This window comes from Folsomia candida, unplaced genomic scaffold (assembly GCF_002217175.1).
Source record: "Folsomia candida strain VU population unplaced genomic scaffold, ASM221717v1 Fcan01_Sc009, whole genome shotgun sequence".
In the NCBI taxonomy this organism is placed as follows: Eukaryota; Metazoa; Arthropoda; class Collembola; order Entomobryomorpha; family Isotomidae; genus Folsomia; species Folsomia candida.
The window spans coordinates 3,820,053-3,840,395 of NW_019091201.1; the positions used below are offsets into that span (position 1 = coordinate 3,820,053).

General features: G+C 40.3%; 1 protein-coding gene across 2 annotated transcripts in view; it reads left to right on the forward strand.

Annotated features, from left to right (window-relative positions):
• Window positions 1-20,343, forward strand: part of LOC110854388 (sestrin-1) — a 99,129-nt gene that overhangs the window by 33,148 nt on the left and 45,638 nt on the right. The window contains exon 1 of one of the 2 annotated variants that reach the window (XM_022102819.2): window positions 15,405-16,957. The exons of the other annotated variant lie outside the window; for it this stretch is intronic. Within the exon in view, the coding sequence (XP_021958511.1) occupies window positions 15,911-16,957 (1,047 nt within the window). The 5' untranslated portion in view covers window positions 15,405-15,910. Of the gene's footprint in view, window positions 1-15,404; window positions 16,958-20,343 lie in introns of those variants that run through there. 2 annotated transcript variants of the gene reach the window in all.

Below are 20,343 nucleotides of genomic sequence, written 5' to 3' on the forward strand. Positions count from 1 at the left end.
TTTCTTAATCAAAGTTTTTTTTTACCCGGATACTCGTTAGCTCAACAACTTTGTTAGTTAGTCCATCCTTTCTTTCTGCAAATATTTTCTTATGCAAATAAGCTGGACATTTTCTTTGTTATGATGACGACGGGGGGTCATGTTTCAGTTGAAAATTGCTAAAAACCATTTGTTTTAAGGCGTCCTTCAACTTATAATAGTTTGCCCTGAAAAGTAGAACAGGAGCATTTTTAAGCCTAACATTTCCACGATTGCAAAATGTCGAGGAGTTGTTTTGTTTGTTATTGTTGTTGGTGTATTTTATTTCCATCGTAAAAACGAAAAGTACCTCTTACTCGCCACACAACCATTAATTTTTAAGTAATCTTCTCTTCTCGAGACACTTATTCACCTTATGGGTGCACATACATACATTGTCTCATTCGAGCCTGCCCACTTCATATAATGTCCTCACTGGCCGCGGAAGGTGTGGGGACATTAACATTGTAGGATGGGGGAGGGACGGGTTTATATAAGATGGGGAGATGATGCGGACATCGAACAACCGTGGGGGCATTGTCCCTCTGTCCGCGGCCACTGATAATGTCATGACATTTAATATGCTGCTGTCTAACCAAACACCACGGCGTGATGGAACCGTACTGTGTATTTTAATTACTACAATGGGCAATTATTTGGCATCAATTTTATCCCACTGTAATTGAAGTAGTGCGCTTTTTAACTACTTTAAACAAGACTGGTCGTCGAGGCAAGACAGGCCAAGAAGAAAATTTACGACTGTCTGTCAGGTTTCCGTGTTACATACATTTGTACGTATAGTATATTTGTATTGTGCTAATATATTCATTGTAAATTAAATACACTCACTGCATTTTTGATTAATAAAATGTGTACCTTTTTTTAAATGCAATAAAAACCAAAGTTGTTCCTTCACGACTTAATGAGTCATGAACAATAATAATAAACATAAATAAAAACGGAAGCTGGACAGACAGAGAGCGATAGTTAACTTTCCGTTTCGATGCGTTTTATTATATTTATTTATATTTATTCTTCATGAATCTTCTGAGAAGGGAGGTCTCCCAGTGGATGCTCTCCGATTTTGTGGCAAATTAGTGTCAATCGATGACAAATTTAATTAGGATGAAATTTGCGAAAGACACGATCTCCCAATGGGAACGTTTGGCAGAGATATTTGCATCCAAACACGAGAAAATGCGCAGTAAATTTAGAAAGTGTAAAATTTGTCGACTTTAAGACGCGTTTTCTCCTCTTCGGATGCAAATATCTCTGCCAAACGTGCCCATTGGGAGATCTTGTCTTTCGCAAATTTCATCCTAATTAAATTTGTCATCGATTCCCACTAATTTGCTCAAAATCGGAGAGCATACTCTGGGAAACTTCCATTGAGATTGACCTTTTTCCAAGAGTTTTGTTACCCTCAGCTGAACGTTTTCTTACGAAAAATGATTACATACTATTTGACTTTCTTATCTTCTGCTCACATTGATGATTAGATAATGTATATATTTAATACTAAATATCTGTAATTCTGTAGGGACACATATGTATGTACACACATAGTTCGGACCATATTAAACTTTGTTTCGCAGTGACATTCATGCCAATTATTTGTATTCATATGTAAATCCACGAGTAGGATGGAATGCGCTTCTTTCTGTCTTTAGAGATTTGTTGTGTTCACAGATAATTAATGCCATTATTTCCTACACGACGACAATGTACGAACGACTGCAATGCCGTCTGGTCATCTTTTATATGTATCTTTGCCGTGAATTGAAGGCTACGCTATTTACATCTTGACCAAAAGTTTATATTACTTACATGCATATTTCTCTTTACATAGGCTTGGTCAGTTGCTGCAGTCTAAAGTTCATGTGTTGTCTGGCTGAAGAATTATTATAAGAAGTTTTCAGACAACCTTGAAATGCATCAATTGTTGTCAATTGTGTCATAAATAATTTGCTTGTAGAATTAATTAAGATAACGCAAAAATATCGACTCCGTTCCAAATTTCTTGTCGAAAAGTGTCTCTACTTTATAAAAAAACGTGATTAAACTAAAATTACAATGGGAACTTTACCCTAATTTGTGGCGACTAATCATAAATAATTTGCTTGTAGAATTAATTAAGATAATGGAAAAATGTCGACTTTTTCATAGGACGACTTAACTCAATTCCGAATTTCTTGTCTCTCATTTCTATCCATTCCCTATAAAAAACGTGCTTAAACTAAAATTCCAACGGGACCAGCTCTCCACTAATTTGCGGCGACTAATGCCATGCATGACCTTATTTTTATACCACCACCACCACCGTCAACCGTACTGAATTACCCATCCAAGTCAGACGAGCTACATACATACAAACTTAGATAACTTGCGGAAGACAACTGTTTTGCGGCTAAAGTTAAACTTCTCCATCGATGCAATTCTGAATTGGAATTGCATTTCATTTAGAACTTCTTCTCTTGTCAATGTTACACACAAATGGATTGAATGAAATGAACTGAAATGAGAACATTTCGTCTGGGCGTGAAAATTTTGCGGTTGTCTGGCACTAATTGACGGCGATAAAGCTGTAGCAGCATTTCCCTTGGGATGGGTTAATTAATTCAACTGCTATGCTACACATAACACAACTGGGGACTCAGATACTGGCGAAGTCGTTGTTGTCACACCGAGCAGAACAAAACCAGCAGTGGCCGCGGAAGCTGTGGGGACAGAGGGACAATGTCCCCAAGGTTGTTTGATGTCCGCATCATCTGTCCATGTTACATAAACCCCTCCCTCCCCTATCCTACAATGTTAATGTCCCCAGATGTCCCCACGGCTTCCGCGGCCACTGGAGTCTCGTATTTGCAAGAGGAAGACGACGACATGATCGAAGAGGAAGACACGATTGATTTGTTTGTTATGTACGACACGAGGTATTTTTGTCTGTCCGCATTATGTATGTGACTGATCCAAATTAAGTTCCAATCGCTTTGGAGCGTGGCCTAATGGTGCATGCAGTTCAGTTGAGAGAACGGGACGTGAAATAAAGTGGAAACAAGGAAGCGAGAAAGTCGTGTAGCCGTGTCATTCTACTTACATTTCTATCACAATCAATCATAAACACAGTTATGTTTGAAAATACAAGGCATCAGAGTTTCATTCAGGTTGCTAGTCAAGTGATGTGATGTGATCGCATCTGTTAGTTTATTCCAGTTTAATAAAAATGAAACAAGGACACAATAATGAGCATTATTTTATTAGGTATAAACTGCAAGTTTCGAGTATGTATTACCAGTGGCCGTGGAAGCTGTGGGGACATTAACATTGTAGGATAGGGGAGGAAGAGGTTTTTTATAACATGGGGACATAGGATAATCGTGGGGACATTGTCCCTCTGTCCTTCCGCGGTCACTGCATATTACAAAACCGACTTGATCTCTGGTCGGCCAAGTCATAAAAAAACTTGCATTCGCCAGGCCAGACAGACAAAAGACGTAAAAATTGTTTTGCATTTTGAAAAATACATAAATTTCAGGTTTGATTGAATCGAATATTTGCTTAGACGGCGAATAAATTAAAATATGTGAAAACAAAAGTTTAGTAGGTACAAGATAAGATAATTATGATTCATAAATTCCATATATGCACATATTTTAATTAACACTGGATTTTTATGATGTCCAGTCACCCACCAGTCAGTCAAAAAAGGGTGAATGGAAATCTATTTATATTTACGTACAGATATTCAGTTTTACTATTTGGTCAGTTGGTCAGCACTAAATTAAGTTGACATCTATGCCGTAATTTAATAAGCTGGGACCAAGACAAACCTTGAAATGTGTACGTTTTCGTTATCTAAATATGTCTTGGAGAATTGATGTTTATCCATTTTCTCTGCTGGGTGGCACTCACGCTCTCACTTGGGATAAGTGTCTTATCTAAAATAAATATTACTATTTAGTTAGTACTAAACTTAAGCATGAAATATAATTGCGGTCGTCATCTTTATTATGAAGAATCGTGCCATGTGTGTGTGTTATGTGCCTTATTTTATTGTGAGAATAAACAGGAATCAATTTTCCCATCGATCTACATTTTCGCAGATCATGTTCACTTGATAATAAAATACGTAACAAAATGAGAATAATAATAAGAGCAAAAATATAATCCTTTCGCCAACAACAAGTCGCTCGCTCGCTTTAAAAAAAATTGGGTCCATTCATGCATGAGTTTATCATCTGTTTTCTGAATTTATTTGTGGAGCATTTGCCGATTCGGCTTTAAAGATTTACCCAATTTGCTAAAATTGCTCGTTATGTCTCACTCTTTTTTGAACTCAAAACGCAGGTGGCATATGCCAACTGTCGTTTATTTTGTGGTTTGGTTTAAGCAGAAGAAAGACACGAGGCATATGTATGTACATCCGACACACAGTGTCCGCGGAAGCGTGGTTAAGGACAGAGGGACAATGTCCCCACGGTTATTCGATGTCCGCATCATCTCCCCATGTTATATAAACCCCTCCCCCCTATCCTACAATGTTAATGTCCCCACAGCTTCCGCGGCCACTGATCCGACACAAAAGTTGTCAATAGCAAAACTGCAAGGACGTATGTACACCAGACTAAAATGTATTGCTTATTAGTTCGCCCTATCTAGTCATCATTGCTCTTATCGAACGAAACGACTGGAAAACTGGAATGAATTCATATCTGCACACACGAGGAGGCATATCTATCTATCATCCTTTTCCTTTGTGTTCCTAATAATAGCACACACTGGTTCTTCTCGAATTACTGCAATTTGTTTAACTTGGTGTACATACATACATAATTTGATGACTAAACTGCCACCCTTCTCTTCTCTTGTTGGTACAAGTAATCCGACCAAAGTAAAAGTAAACTCAGGATAATGATGATCTCATAAATTGTGAATACAACAATAGTTTCCCATGTTCATGATGAGTGATCACGCAGCAATCTTGTGTGTGTGTGTGTGTTTTGGTTATTCCAATTTCGTGGAAAAACGGTGGTAGGATTATTTTCCATATAAGTCGGCATCACAAGATAATAGATTTTTCCTATTTTTTGTCAGAAATCCAAATTTCCTGTCTTTTGTTTTCTCCTCGGATGACATTGGATGGATGGGTTTTAGCCGGAATAGGAAAAAGAAGGCAGATAGATACATATTTCAGGGGAAAAGTCGTCGTCGTCCTAGTCAATGGCCGCGGAAGCTGTGGGGACATTAACATTGTGGGATAGGGGGAGGGAGGGGTTTGTACAACAAAATTGTCGCTCTGTCTTCCGCGGCCACTGGTCCTCGTTATTTTTGTACATTTCACGGCTTTCACTCGCAATATTATTTATGACAAGGTGAAGCCAGGCGAGCGGTAAAGATTTTCCTGGTCTGGTTCTGGTCATCCATCAAACTTTATCATATCTTTTCGTGTCATCACCACTTCCCGGACCGAAAAATGCAATCTACACAAACGGATATGTGTAGTGGGAGTCAAAGGGAGGACGACAGTTTGCGGTAATAAATAAATTCGCTTTCGTACAAGCCGACCAACAACACAACACAAACATCATCATTCTTCTTCCTGGACGGAAAATATAGCGTGTCGTGTCATTGACAGACATATCATGATGAAAACGTCAATATATAATTACTGACCTGACTCAGGGATATATTGACTAATTAAAAAACATTTAGTGATTCAGATGATGTGGACAATTTACGCAACTTTTCTAAAGGAACTCATTTAGACGAGACCACTTTTAAGGTTTCAAAAGGTTGACATGTGTTCTGCTAATGAAATCAAAATACTTATTTTTCCATTGTTTTTCTCGTCTGCGAAAAAGAAAAATTCAGCTGGAAATCTCCCGAGCTTCGTAAGGTCGTCGGTCTCTCTGTGTCCTCCTGTTTTTCGTAAACCGTTCAATTGAAAACCTCTCTTTCTCTCCAGGGGAAGTGCCCGAGAGGAAACAAACTAATGCATCCAGCCCTTGTTTTCCGGATGGTTTGTCTGTCTGTCTGTCTATATGAAAAAGAAAAATGGTTTTAAAGGGCATGTAATTGACTAGCATCGTTTCCAGCCGTACTGGAAGAAGGAAGTCTGCCCATTTTAACATGCTGGTAGCCGTATGGTGCACATGTTCAACCGCACCTTTCCCTTCTTCTTCTTTTCCTCTAGAAATCGGCAGATTGTTGAAATTGTAAAACTTTGGGCTGCTCCTATTTCATTTCACATTGTTTGACTTGTTTGTCAATTGTCATTACTAAGCGTTTTCTTTCTTTTGGAGAGTGAATAAATTGAAATTGCTTTCACAAAGAGGATCCTTCGTACCTATGTATTATGTATTTTGCGGATGTGTGATGAGTGAGCACTCTCTGCCTGTACAGAGCATGTGAGGTTATGTAAAATCAGGAGCCGCCGAAGGTGTGGGGACATCTGGGGATAAACAGTGTAGGATAGGGGAAGGAGGGCTTTATATAAGATGGGGAGATGATGGGGACATCGAATACCCGTGGGGACATTGTCGCTCTGTCAATTTACTCTTCTGCGGCCACTGTCAGGCTAAATATCTGTAAGTTGGTTGACTGAAATTCTATAAATGCTGCTGCTCTCGGCATGAATGAACTTTGGAACCGAAAAGTTGCACTGTTATTGCAATGAAGTGCAGTGCATGTATTAAAGAATGGCATCCTTAACAGTGGCGGCGTAAGCCGTGGGGACATTAACATTGTTGGATAGGGGAGTGAGGGGTTTATGTATGTATATAACATAGGAAGATGGGGACATTTGGTAACGGTGGGGGAATATTATCCCCCTGCCCCCACGCTTCCACGGCCACTGATCGTCAAACTTATATAAGAGAATGGCAGAGAGAGAGCCATTAATACTACCCTGATCTGATCCTGGGTTGGGTTGACTATTGTTTATTTTGATGGATAATGCGGAACTGACAGCTAAGCCAGCTTTGGGACATGCCAAAAACATCAGTCAGAAGCTGGAATGTGACGCTCCTCTACATCTACGTGAACTAATGACCGTGTCGAAAATGTATGTGGGGGGTGGTCTGGTGGTAGGCATAGGTGGCTCGTGTCACGCAGTTACGTTGTGTGTGGTGTCATCAAGTCAAACTCATTAACAATTGTGTGATGTAACAGAGGGCGGAAAAGATGGAGAGAAGCTTACTTAATTTCGAACCTTTTTTTTATGAATTTATGAAATTTTGATATCCAAAATCTTTATATGTTTGATTAAGATGACAGACAATTTCCAAAATTGGAAATTTTTCAGAAAAGATGGAGCTTATTTCAGTATTTCGTTTCGAACTATTTTTTATGATTTTTTAAATTTTTTTTATCCGAACTCTTTGTATTTTTGCTCGATGGAGATCCTGCAAACGGTAGCAATTTTCAAAATTTGAAATTTTACGCCAATTTTGAACCCAATTGACAGCAATTTTGAAAGCTAGCTATTTCCAAAAATGCATAAAATCAAGCAACAATCCCCAAAAGCCGCAGATTTTCTTTTGACTTTCTACTTAAAAATCCACGTGTTTTTATCTCACGTGATTACCTACCTACCCACGAGTCCTTCACCTGCACACTTTTCTTTTTTACCCTCTACGCCCAATCCTTCTTCCATTTTAAGACGTCTATCTTCCTCTCCTAGAATGACCCGGATTAAAATCTGTCCACCGCAGCAATCAATACCGGCATTGTTGCCTGAACCGCAATACATATGTTCCTCTCTCCTCTCCTCAAGGAAGATAGCAACTCCTGCGGGAATAAGAAGAAAGGAAATTGCTTAGACAAATATTTCCGTAATCGATTTATTTTCGCGAAGGCTTTTGCTTGCCTTTCTTCTCTCGCTTGGTTTCAGGGATGACATTTCAGCCGGTTCTCTTCTCTCGATGATGTTACATTTATACATGTTTGACCCTCTTTTGTTTGCCCAACTTGCACGTGGAGATGGAATGTTCGGAGGAGAGATGAACTCAAATAATGTTGAACATTGTACTGTGTCCAGTGACCGCGGAAGGTGTGGGGACATTAACATTGTAGGATGGGGGAGGCAGGGGTTTGTATAAGATGGGGAGATGATGGGACATCGAATATCCGTGGGGACATTGTCCTCATGCTTCCGCGGCCACTGACTGTGTGTCATATATGAAGTTTGTGGGCAGAATTTATGTATCTACAGAACAGAACAGAGGCTGAGGCTGGCTGCAGGGGAAGGATATTATGAAATGAAGTCGATCATCGCCGCATCAGATCAAGTTGAAGCAAATAGAATTGTACAGTGGCCGCGGAAGCTTACATGAGGACAGAGGGACAATGTCCCCACGGTTGTTCGATGTCGGCATCATCTCCCCATCTTATATAACCCCTCCCTCCCCCATCCTACAATATTAATGTCCCCACGGCTTCCGCGGCCACTGTCTCTGTACACATTTGGTGCAGCAGCAGCAGAATTATGAGTTTAAAATGTGCACAGGTCATTCATAAACTGCGCTTTGATGATAATACAGCTCGATAAGTTGTTGAGACTTAACTGCAAAAATATTTTATCCGTTCTTCCCTCTTGAGGCGCACATTTCCGGGATGGATGGATTGATTGCATGCAATTGTATAACAGCTATTTAGATTGTGCATGTAAATAATATGCATGCACATCTTTTTTCAAATTTAACTCAATTTGGTGAAACATGTGCAGATCAAATTCTTCCATATGCTGCCTGCCTGCAGATTATTTATTCCGAATCAAGCTTCCTTATCTTTATGTGTAAATACATTCTGCGTTACGAATTTGATATGCAATTTATAACAGCATACGTACCCACACAAAAGCTTAAATATTAGTACAGTAATGGGTATTTATATAATTCCTAATATCTGCCGTCCCGTTTTCTTTGACGCGATAAATTCTGCAGTGGCCGCGGAAGCTGTGGGGACATTAACAGGGGAGGGACGGGTTTATATGACATGGGCAGATGATGCGGACATCAAACAACCGTGGGGACATTGTCCCTACGTTTCCGCGGCCCCTGATAAATCGTGTGTTGGTGGTGTTGGGTTGGCGTGGGTGGGTGGCTGCCTGGCGTTATATAAGTTGTCACATTTAAATAATTGAGCCGTTATATCAAAATATAGATTGATTTGAAATTAACTGAAGGAAAGCAAAGTGCAAATAAACAACTGTGACCTCACTCCACGCGTGTGTTACTTTACTTTACTTATAAGAAGATGGTTCCGTTTGCTGCATACGAATAAAAACTGCACAAAATAAAATGTGACATGGTCTTCTTTTTATGAAGAGGAGGAGAGTTTTTATTACTTATCACTGCCAGTCAGTGCTTCATATCTGTGCCCCGTTAAAAAATATGGATCCATATGATTACGAGTATACTTAGGCACATAGTTATAAAGTGTCAGTGGCCGCGGAAGCTGGAGGGGACAGAGGGACAATGTCCCCACAGTTGTTGGATGTCCGCATCTTATATAAATCATCCTACAATATTAATGTCCCCCCATGTCCCTACAGCTTCCGCGGCCACTGGTTATAAAGTTGCCGATATAAATTATCCCGTAAGGTGACGATCGTATAGTTAGAACTGGCTTCAATTGGATTGGATTTATTATTATTGCATGCATTTCATGGCGTAATAAGTTCCTGATTTGATGTGTTTGTCTACATCGGTTGACTGCAATCGTCGTCTCCAATTCCGCGTATGTATCTACGAGCAGAATAATACTTCTGGAAAAATTCACAAACACACAACATCAAAGTCAAACTTAATCTTTCTTACGACACAAACACACAGAGCGTAAATCAAAGGCAAGGAAGGCCAAGGTCGTTTCGTTAATATCGACTAGATTTCTGGTGAAAATTGGATTGCAACTCTGACAAGGCTTGCAGATTATTTATTCGCTGTGTTTGTGCATGTATATTGATTGGAATCTTGTTTGTGACAGAATTTTATTAGTTTGTGTGTCTCTTAAATATGATTACTTATTAATCTGACACCACACATGAGGAGGAAGATGGGTCACAAGGTGAAAGTAACGAAATCAAGCTACTCTATCCATGCTGTGTACATATCTTGTCATTTATAATTTATTTACTGCATCTCACTTCCGCCAGCCAGAGATGAAGCTTGATAAATGAGACAGATAAAAAAGAAGTTACACGTGGAGACTTTTACGACTATTTAGCAATTCGCGTCTTTAAAAATAAAATGGACACATTTTAGCAAGATACATAATAAACCTGTCATTTTAGATGAGAGGAATTTCGCAAAATTACGAAATTTTCATATCCGCCTTTCCAACATAATAATCCCGACGGGACTCCAATTTTGGGTCGTTTCATATATTTCTGCTCACGACGACGGACATCAAACCGTGGTCCCCTGCTTTCTCTGATTACACAAGTATCGTCAGAAATAGGTATCCTGTTGTGTCGTCCTCTTGCCTTGCCCATTGTTATTACGCAACCCTTGGCTGCACAGATCTTATATAACACACTTGGCGAGAAGAAGGGTCTTCTCTTCTCTTGGCTGGAAGGAAATTGAAATCGAGGTCTAACATCATTTGAAGTTTTTCATTATGCTTTCCAGCATTGGCGTGTTGGAAAAGGGGAAAATGCAATCAGCTCGAGTTTCGTGCTGTGACAATTCTTCAATTTTCTCTCGACGAGAATGCAATGCAGTTTTACTGATGTATTTGGAAATTTAATCTTATGTAAAGTAAAAGTCGGTGCAGTGATTTTGTGATTATTCTTACGGAGATGCATGTAAATATGTGGGTGGATTGGATTTGGGCTAAAATTGGGCAGGATTTACTGGGTAGGATTTGTTGACTCTTTATCTGAAGGGATCAGGTTAAAGTGGGGAATAGAAGAATATTGCACTATGTGGAATTACGGACAAGCACTAAAATTGTGTACTGTAGACTTATGTTATGTACATAGTTTGTCCGTATAGTACTGGAGGAAAAAGGGAGAAAAATATCGATATACATAGAGTTTGTGGCCGTGGGTGTGATGTTGGATGATGACAATTGAGACCGATCGTGGTGGTGGTGGTGGTAGTCAGTGGCCGCGGAAGCTGTGGGGACATGTGGGGACATTGACATTATAGGATGGGGGAGGGATGGGTTTGTATAAGATGAGGACTTCGAACAACCGTGGGGACATTGTCCCTCTGTCCCCTCAAGCTTCCGCAGGCACTGCATTATGTTCATACATTTGAGTAGCCCGAATTGTTCCAGTGGCCGCGGAAGCCGTGGGGACATTGCCATTGTAGGATAAAGGAGGGAAGGGTTTATATAAGATGGGCAGATGATGGGGACATATAATAATCGTTGTCCCTCTGTCCCATGCTTCCGCGGCCACTGGTGATCGTGGTGGTGTGGTAGAAGTGAACTGCTTTCCCTGCCTGCCTTCCTTCCTTTTACCCGTGGCGTCGTGGCTTGTACTAAAAACTGGTAACTTGGTTATGGTCGAATCTTTTGCTGGAGAGGAAAGTAAAGTGGGATCGGATGGAGAGAGAGAGAGTTGCCGAGTTGCAATGTATGTACTTCCACATCCCTCCTCAAATAAATCGGATCGGGTATTTCGAGGTCTACCCACCACTGCTTTTCGGAGATTGGACCACTTTGTTCATCCGTATAGCGGCATAGCCCATATATTTACAAGTTTTGTGTATGGGTGGAGTAGGAGAGGACCCTTTATCACGACCTACTTACCACCTGCTTAGACACATGACATTAAAAGTCCCTCCGGTCTGTATTAAGCCGATGGATAATTTAAATGGCAGCCGCACTTTCTCCGTAAATCTATTGGAAACTGCTGACGGATATAAATATAGATTGAAATCTTTCGTCCGAAAAACTCCCCGTTTCGTATCTATCTATCCCTCTCCAACAACCCGACTACTTTTCTCCTCCGGGTAGTAGTGCACAGCACTCCAACTTCTGCCTGGATACTGTATAAGTAATGTACATAAGAGGCAAGAAGGGATATGCACGTATACCTAAAAAAAATGGAGGTCTCCCAGCGTATACGATCCAATTTTGAGCAAATTTGTGTCAATTTATCGCAAATTTAATTAGGATGAACTTTGCGAAAGACACGATCTCCAAATGGGCACGTTTGGCCGAGATATTTGCATCCAAAGAGGAGAAAACGCAACTTAAAGTTGACAAATTTGACACTTTCCAAAATTACTGCGCGTTTTCTCCTCTTCGGATGCAAATATCTCTGCCAAACGTGCCCATTGGAAGATCGTGTCTTTCGCAAATTTCATCCTAATTAAATTTGTCATCGATTGACACTAGTTTGCCCAAAATCGGATCGCATACGCTGGGAGACCTCCATTCTAAGCGACTTTTTCATATTCTTCTTTTTGTCCTCGATATACGTGCATGCATGCAGACTACTTATCTATTGATGTGCTGTGAATAAAGAAGAGTCGGGAAAAAAAGTACCACCCGGCCGGCTCTGGTTCTGGTTGGCATTAGATATCGAAATTGAAAATCAAAATTTGATTAACTTTCATTCATCTAATTTCTGAACTATCCAGCCATGAGGACAAAGTTTGCTATGTGTGTATTCCTCCTGCTTCACTTTGCGCTGCTTTGTGTAATATCTTTCATTATCGAGACAGGAAATTGCCTCAAAATTGAGTTACAATCTCGATCCATGTATGCATGCGAATTGAACGTGAATATGACTGCAATTTTGTCATGTATTTGGAAAGTATTGAGTTTTAAATAAAAAATCATACATTATGCACAATTCAACTTCAATCTGCAATCTGTAAAGCAATTGAGTGTATGTATGACATATCTAAAATCTGTCTAAAATGAGGTTCAACTCGTCAGTAATTGATATCGAGTTTTAGCCCGAATCAGGCCTTATGTACTCGTCAAGGTTGTCCGTCTGTCTGTCTATCGATTATGCTTGCTTAAAACTTATCCAATCGACTTGAAATTTTGCACACACTGAAAACATTCAAAATTTGGAATCAAGTTCAAAGATGAACAAATTCTGTCTAAAAAGAAAAATTAATTACAACCTGACTCGGACTAAATGAAGCTGCACTCTGGATTTTATCTGCTCTTGTTATGTAACTCTTATTTATAAATATGTGTCTTTTTGTTGCAATATTTAACTTCCTTATTTATGCATACATATTCTGCAGGCTAAACTAATAATAAATAATTATTAAAGTAAAGTGACCATCAATCTAGATATCTGACCCGGTTGGGTTTTTCATAAATTACAAAATTGAAAACACAAATAACTTTTATTATGGGCTAGTTTTTCTGTAAACTTTTCCTCTCTCTCTCGAATCGTAACATTGGGTAATAAAGTGCATAAAACTACTGCTAAAAAGTTTCACGACTGTAAAGCAATAACTGTTATATTATATTATATTTCTTATGTAAACTTTATTGCACCTGAAAAATCATGACTTTATAGTTCAATGTCATCCAAATTGATTGTTGTGCAAGCAAGAAAATAAATAGTGTTTTTAATTGCGGGTGCATGTTACGTAATTGAATACAGTGGCCGCGGAAGGACAGAGGGACAATGTCCTCACGGTTGTTCGATGTCGGCATCATCTCCCCATGTTATATAAACCCATCCCTCCCCCTATCCTACAATGGTAACGTCCCCCGATGTCCCCACTGCTTCCGCGGCCAATGATCGAATACAGTACGACCAACCGTTTATGTCCATATTTACGTAAACTGTTGACAGAACAGAAATCCAGCCATTTCTATGAATTTCTTCCCCATTTATTTACGTAAAGTGATGTATGAAAGTCTAATTAAAACTTGCATGGTCAAAGGAAACTATTATTGAATTAATGAATCTGTAGCTTAATTCATACACTTAAAACTTGATAAGATAAGAATAAGAACGCGCTTGTTGTGTTTTTCATCTTCGTAGAAAACAACAAGTTTTTGGTAATTGCATAGTAAATTGCATATACATAAATAAGTACATAGCATACATATGTACATAGTTTTCGTTCATGCTCCTCCATATGAAAATGATAATGATGCCATGAGCTGATGACTACTGTTTCTCATGGTACAGAAATATACGTTACGTTCATAAGTATGTAGCTAATGAATAAGCAAAGCATGATCATCATTACATGCATCGCTAACTCTGCACCGTTGTAAACTGGAAAGAGTTTGTGGATAAAAGTGGATGAGGTTACATAGTTAAGTACATAGATAGATAGTTGGGGTATAAGTGCCTGCATACGTACAAAGTCGTGGTAAATGCACATGGATGGAGATAGAAACATAAGTACACATGTACATCAACGTACATCACATTAAGCCCAGATAGATACCAAAAGCTGTATAGTAGATACATACGTAATACACGGAAATATGTATACGGAACATGTGCCTACGAAAAGTTGAATCACAAAGTTGAGCAATTGGGCAGCAGTGTGCATTTAAAAGTGAAAAACTCTCTTAAAATTAAGAGGAGGAGAAGAGAGTTCCCATGCACATTTCCATTTTACTTACTTACCACCCTCAGTAAAGTAAAGTGTACATATACTTTCACGGGTTTCTACAAAGTTGATGATAAATTATACCCGATTTGTGCATCGCTCGGTGGGAGAAAGCATAGGCTGGGGTACACTCTTAGAAAAACTGGTATTAAATCAGTACCGACCGGAGTACATACTTACATATAGCACTCGTAATAACGGGCATTACCTTTATTTAGTAATGAAAAATTTACCACTCACAAACAAACTAGTACCAATCCGGTACAAGAAGTTAATACCAAATCAATACCAGTACACAAAGTACATATCTGACTCTACCAGATTTTTAACAGTGTATGCATGCATAACGCCACATTCGTTCCCTCCTGCTTACTTTACGTCACACACTTTTAATTACTAGATTTCATGCCGTCTCCCAAAACCGGCACATGAGCACAATCATCATCTCTCAAGTCCCATTTTACTTCTAACAATCCGAGACTCCTTAATAAAGTTACAATTTAAACCAAAAAAAAAACAACCAAATGTCAAGTGTAATCCAAACGCTTCTTGCAAGCGCAACTCTCGCATTGCTTGCATTGCATTGCATTGTTCTTTATATTGCATTGCATTGCACCGAATCTTCTACGTAACCTGCAGCATCAGGACATTTTATACCAAGCCACACGTAACTTAACCAACCAACCAACCATCGAACCATCTCGTTCGCTCGGTGTTCTGTTCTGTTTTTCTGAAGTGGATTCGTCCAACTCCAACGCCAACAAATGTTCTGTTGCTAGATGAAAAGTTGGTTTGGTTTGCTTGGTAAAGTAAGCTCTTCCTCGTCTCCTTGCTGGCAGTAGAGCAGAAGCAGGCGAGAGGGATACATCAGACAGAGTTGACTCAGAATTTCGTCAAGTCAGCTTAGGCTTAAGTTCACTTACTTACTTATACATACAACTTTCTTCATTTTGAGTTCTTCTATATCTCACAAATAACTCAAACTCATCATCTCTCTCTCAGTAGGTTCTGATCAGTCTCAGTCGTCTCATCGGAGCGAATTTATTACATAATAAGAAAAGTAACTTCCGCTGAATATTTACATAGTTCTCGCCGGAATAAGACTTCCTAATTTATTTACTAAAAGAAATAGTTGAGTTACGTTACATTGTACCTTGGAAAAAATTGACTTTTATCGTCACCACATTTTGACGTATCTCGGTCATAATTTTGCAATTTTTTTTGCAAATCGAGTCTTCTTTTCAACTATATTTTCCGTACGCAAAAGAAAGTGTGTGACCGAATAATTTTGTGCGTGCGTGTACAAAAGTACAATTATTATTACGGAACCCTTACGAAGGATGGTTATCCCCACGCCATCCCCCGAAGAAGCCGTCGCCGTCTCCTCGTCCGCCAGTATCGGGGGGAGTTGTGCCGACATCCTGACCAAACTGGGCACCCCCACCACCACCTCTTCCGCCTCCATCCCCATCCCCCCCACGCCAATGTCAATGCCAAACGGAAAACTGTCGAGTTCTGCCCCCGCCGACAAAATGACAGGATTCGAACTCTTGGCGAGAAGCCGGACGCCCAAAGTCCTCGCCACCTCAATCTCCGCCACGTCAGGGATCTCAGCATTGGAAACTGGTCTGCAACAACAAAGGTCACACAAATTTCTGGCCGCAGAATTTGACCCGGAAAAAGAACAACCAGAGCAAAATCAACAGCCTGTCAGACAACCCCTAATTTCCGGCATTGTCGTGGTTTCTCCACCAAATGTGACCACCAACATTCCCACCACGATGGATCTCGAACCCTCCGACAGAATCATGGAGAAGAGCAGTACGGTCCGGTGGAAATATACGGATCCCGACTTGCCCCCGCATCTCAGCGAGGTCAATGAGCGGAATGTGATAGCAATTCTGAACCGATGTGATCCCGAACGAGGTCGCCGGTGTTTCTCATGTGGGTACGATAATACGGAAAAGTGGCTCTCAAACAACCAGAATAATGGGTACAGCGTCGACCCCGAGGGATATTTTGGACATCGGAAGAACTCCGTGGGTGGGGGGTATGATGACGAGCCGTACTTTTGGACGTTTCAACAGCAAGGCTTGCAGCAGCAGTTGGGTAACAGCACCACCTCCTCGCGGGGGGGAGGGGGCGGAGGGGGATATTTCCAGAATCAACCCCAGCAACAACCACCACCGCCGGCTTGGAGTTACAATTATTTCGATGGTGGCGACTCTGCCGGTTTCTATCATAATAATTACCACCATAGTAATAACCAGCAAATGAGTGAAAGTGGGAGGAAAAGATTTTATAGTGATGGAGGCAGTGGAAGTAATACCAATTCGGATTTGGACATTGCCAACGCCATGGAGGACGAGGAGGTTTTTACGTTCGATGTAAGTTTTCAGGAATTATTTGATATAGGGAAATTTTAGTTTTCGTTTGTGGGCTCGAAACACGGAAAGTATTCATTAGCATTTTTCTCTCTCATTTCATTTCGCTCCCTTTTCCTCGTTAATGCCAAACCAAGACGACGGGTACTTCTTGCATGCAGTGGCCGCGGAATGGTTGGTGGGGACAAGACAGAGGGACAATGTCCCCACGGTTGTTCGATGTCACCATGTTATATAAACCTCTTCCTCCCCGTTAATGTCCCCACGGCTTCCGCGGTCACTGCGTGCATGCGACCTTATTCATGACAACGGCAGCTAGCTAGCACAGCACAAAGTTGGTGGACCGGGAACAAATTTGATTGATGAGGTTGTACATACATACATGGATCAAGCTAGTGTATAGTGTTGTAAAACTGGAAGGAAAAGGAAGGAACGGGAGGATGATGATGATCCATCATTTTCATTCTTTTCTTACCTATTTTGTTTGTCCCCTGTTCTTCATTAGATTGGAACAGTATGGATGACAGCTTTTCCTTTAAAAATAAAGAATGATGCATTCATCATCAGAGGCGAGAAGCAATTTCGGTTTTCATAACTTGCTAGTAGCAAGTTGCTACACATTTAGGTAGTTAGTCAGTCAGTTACATTGATTGCCAGTGGCCGCGGAAGCAGTGGGGACATCGGGGGAAATTAGATGGGGAGATGATGCGGACATCGAACAACCGTGGGGACATTGTCCCTCTGTCCCCTCAAGATTCCGCGGCCACTGTTACTTGCACTTCGTGGTTTTTCATGCTTGATCGGTTCAGATTTTTACTTGACCGGGGAGTTATCCTAAAAATAAGCAAATAATCCCCATATTATTAATAACTTCTCGTCAAAATCCAATCCACCAACGATAAATTATGCAGTAAAAGGTCGATTTCGATTTTGATTTCATGAGACGCCAAAACCAGCCCACAGAGCTGGTGAAAAGTTGCACTAGCAAATACTTCTTTATTGATTCGGCCCATATAAAATTCAGTCAGAAATGATGAACTGAAGCAGTTGGCAAAATGCCACTTGAAGAGATTTATTCATGACTTTCCCAAATTATTACCTGGACTGGACAGGGTCACCTTTTCTTATCTATTTATCCATCTGAATGGATGTACATATGTATATCTATGCCGTGCTATGTGTTGGTACGTATGTAATTGTATTATTGAGTCACTCTCGATCCTGATGAGTCGTGCAAGTTATAGATTTTCTATAATATTGTCCTCGTCTTATTGTTCTTGTCCGTCTTCTCCTGCGTGTTGGGAAGGGTCGTGGTTTTGTTAGCTTTATATTTACATTTATTGTTTTACTTACCTCTCTCTCCTCTTCTCTAAAGGCCAACCGGCTTCGGATGTACGTAGGCATGCAAAATAACCTGCTTTTTTGCAATAAAAGTGTTGACCAAGAATTCCTTCAAGTTTCTGTATTTATCCAATCCAAAACAGGATTCACGCATTTTTTTAATCCTCTTATTATTACGAGAACCTTGTTGTTTTTCGATGTTTCGCGATGGGTTGTAGCACTTGACAGAAAGACAAATACATAAGTAAAAGAGGTACATTTCGCTTGCTCCTTGGTGGGTGAGAGAACTCAAAAAAATATGCATAAAGACTAGACATTTAGGTACACATTTACTGTATTGTATTTGCCATAAAGACAGAAAATGTGAATCTATCAGAGATTGTGATCTTCTTCTTCTTTTTCAAATAGTGTTGTTGTTCTCTTCTCGGGAAGAAATTTCGTCAAAACTCTCTCCGTCTGTCAGTCGTAGTTCGTTTTGTATTGTATTATTTATTTTCATATCAAGTTTCTCTGCATAAATGGTAAATTTCCGACCTCTCCAGCCCGTCATAAGCTTCTCATACTTTTCTAGCACGTACTATTTATTCTCCTCTTGTCTCAGAAATATGTACGTATTCTGGCACGCATTTGGTGGTATTACTGGCCTGGCGTCAGGCAAGGCAAGAATTTTCCTGCTCAAAGTATGAATGAATAGAAAAGAGCACCAGAGAGACGATAGGATTGAAAATCTTGCTGGTTATTTATCTCTTCAACAATGCACATAAGTATCCGAGGTGGAAGAGAAAGAAGAAGAAATTCTGAAAATTCAGCACCACGTAGACGTTCTCAATCCTTGAATCTGTTGCTACTTGCTACCAACCAACTTACGCTGAAATTGAACAAAAGCACTAAAAATGATATCGCAGCGTGCATGCATGGAAGAAAAAGTACTTGCAGGAATGAGACCATTTTCGGGAAATGGTTCGTTCGTTTTCTGATTCATGCGGATAATATAATATACAGTGCTTTGGTAGGTAGCAAAATGCGTATTCTATATACACACACACCGTCGTCATCCAGTGACCGCGGAAGAAGCTGTGGGGACATCTGGGGACATTAAAATTGTAGGATAGGGGAAGAAGGGGTTTATATAAGATGGGCAGATGATGCGGACTTCGAATAACCGTGGGGACATTGTCCCTCTCTCCTCCGCGGCCACTGGTCTCTCCAAAAACACATATAAATAGGACTACACACACACCCAGCAGTAGTACGAACATCATTTTATTTGTCAACCATCTCACCACTGAAGGAGGGATCAAATGTAAAAGTTCTAAAGGAAAATTTTGCCTCATTTGAGATAAAGGATTGCTCTACTACTTTCCTCCTTTCACAAGATGCGGGGCATTATTATCTTCTTCTGAATAACCTTCTCTGTTTCTATTCACGTGCATATTTGTAAATAACACTTTTGCACTGAATGCGTGCCTAAAGGAAAACTTGGTGTGCTTTGTTTCGCGTGGCGTGCCTCACATCAGTGGCGACAGGGCTCTGAAACGAATTTGCATATTGAATGGGACAAAGTATGTACACCCAGTCCTCCAGAATAACTAAGTATTTATGGTTTAACAAGTGAGAGAAGGAGAAATACACAGAATACATATTATAATCTCTTGTTGTGCAACTTGTGTGTAGAAATCGGGTAAATTATAAGTCTTTCTTGTCCGCTTTGGATTGAAACTTTGTCCCGTGTTGTTCTGTCCAAGGCTTTCATTTCATTTCATGGAGAGCGAAAGGAAATGGTACGGGCGACGGGTCGTCGTTGTTGTTTTGTTCGTTGGTACAATGGTCGCGGGACAGGGGGATAATGTCCCCACGGTGGTTATTCAGGGTCCGTATCATCTCCCAACGCTATATAAACCCATATTCTACAATGAAAAGCCCCCAGTTGTCCCCGCGGCTTCCGGGGTCACTGGGAGAATTCAGGCTACTCAAAGGTATGAGCCGAAGCGTGGGGACAGGGGGACAATGTCCCCAAGGTTTTTCGGTGTCTGCATCATTTGCCTATC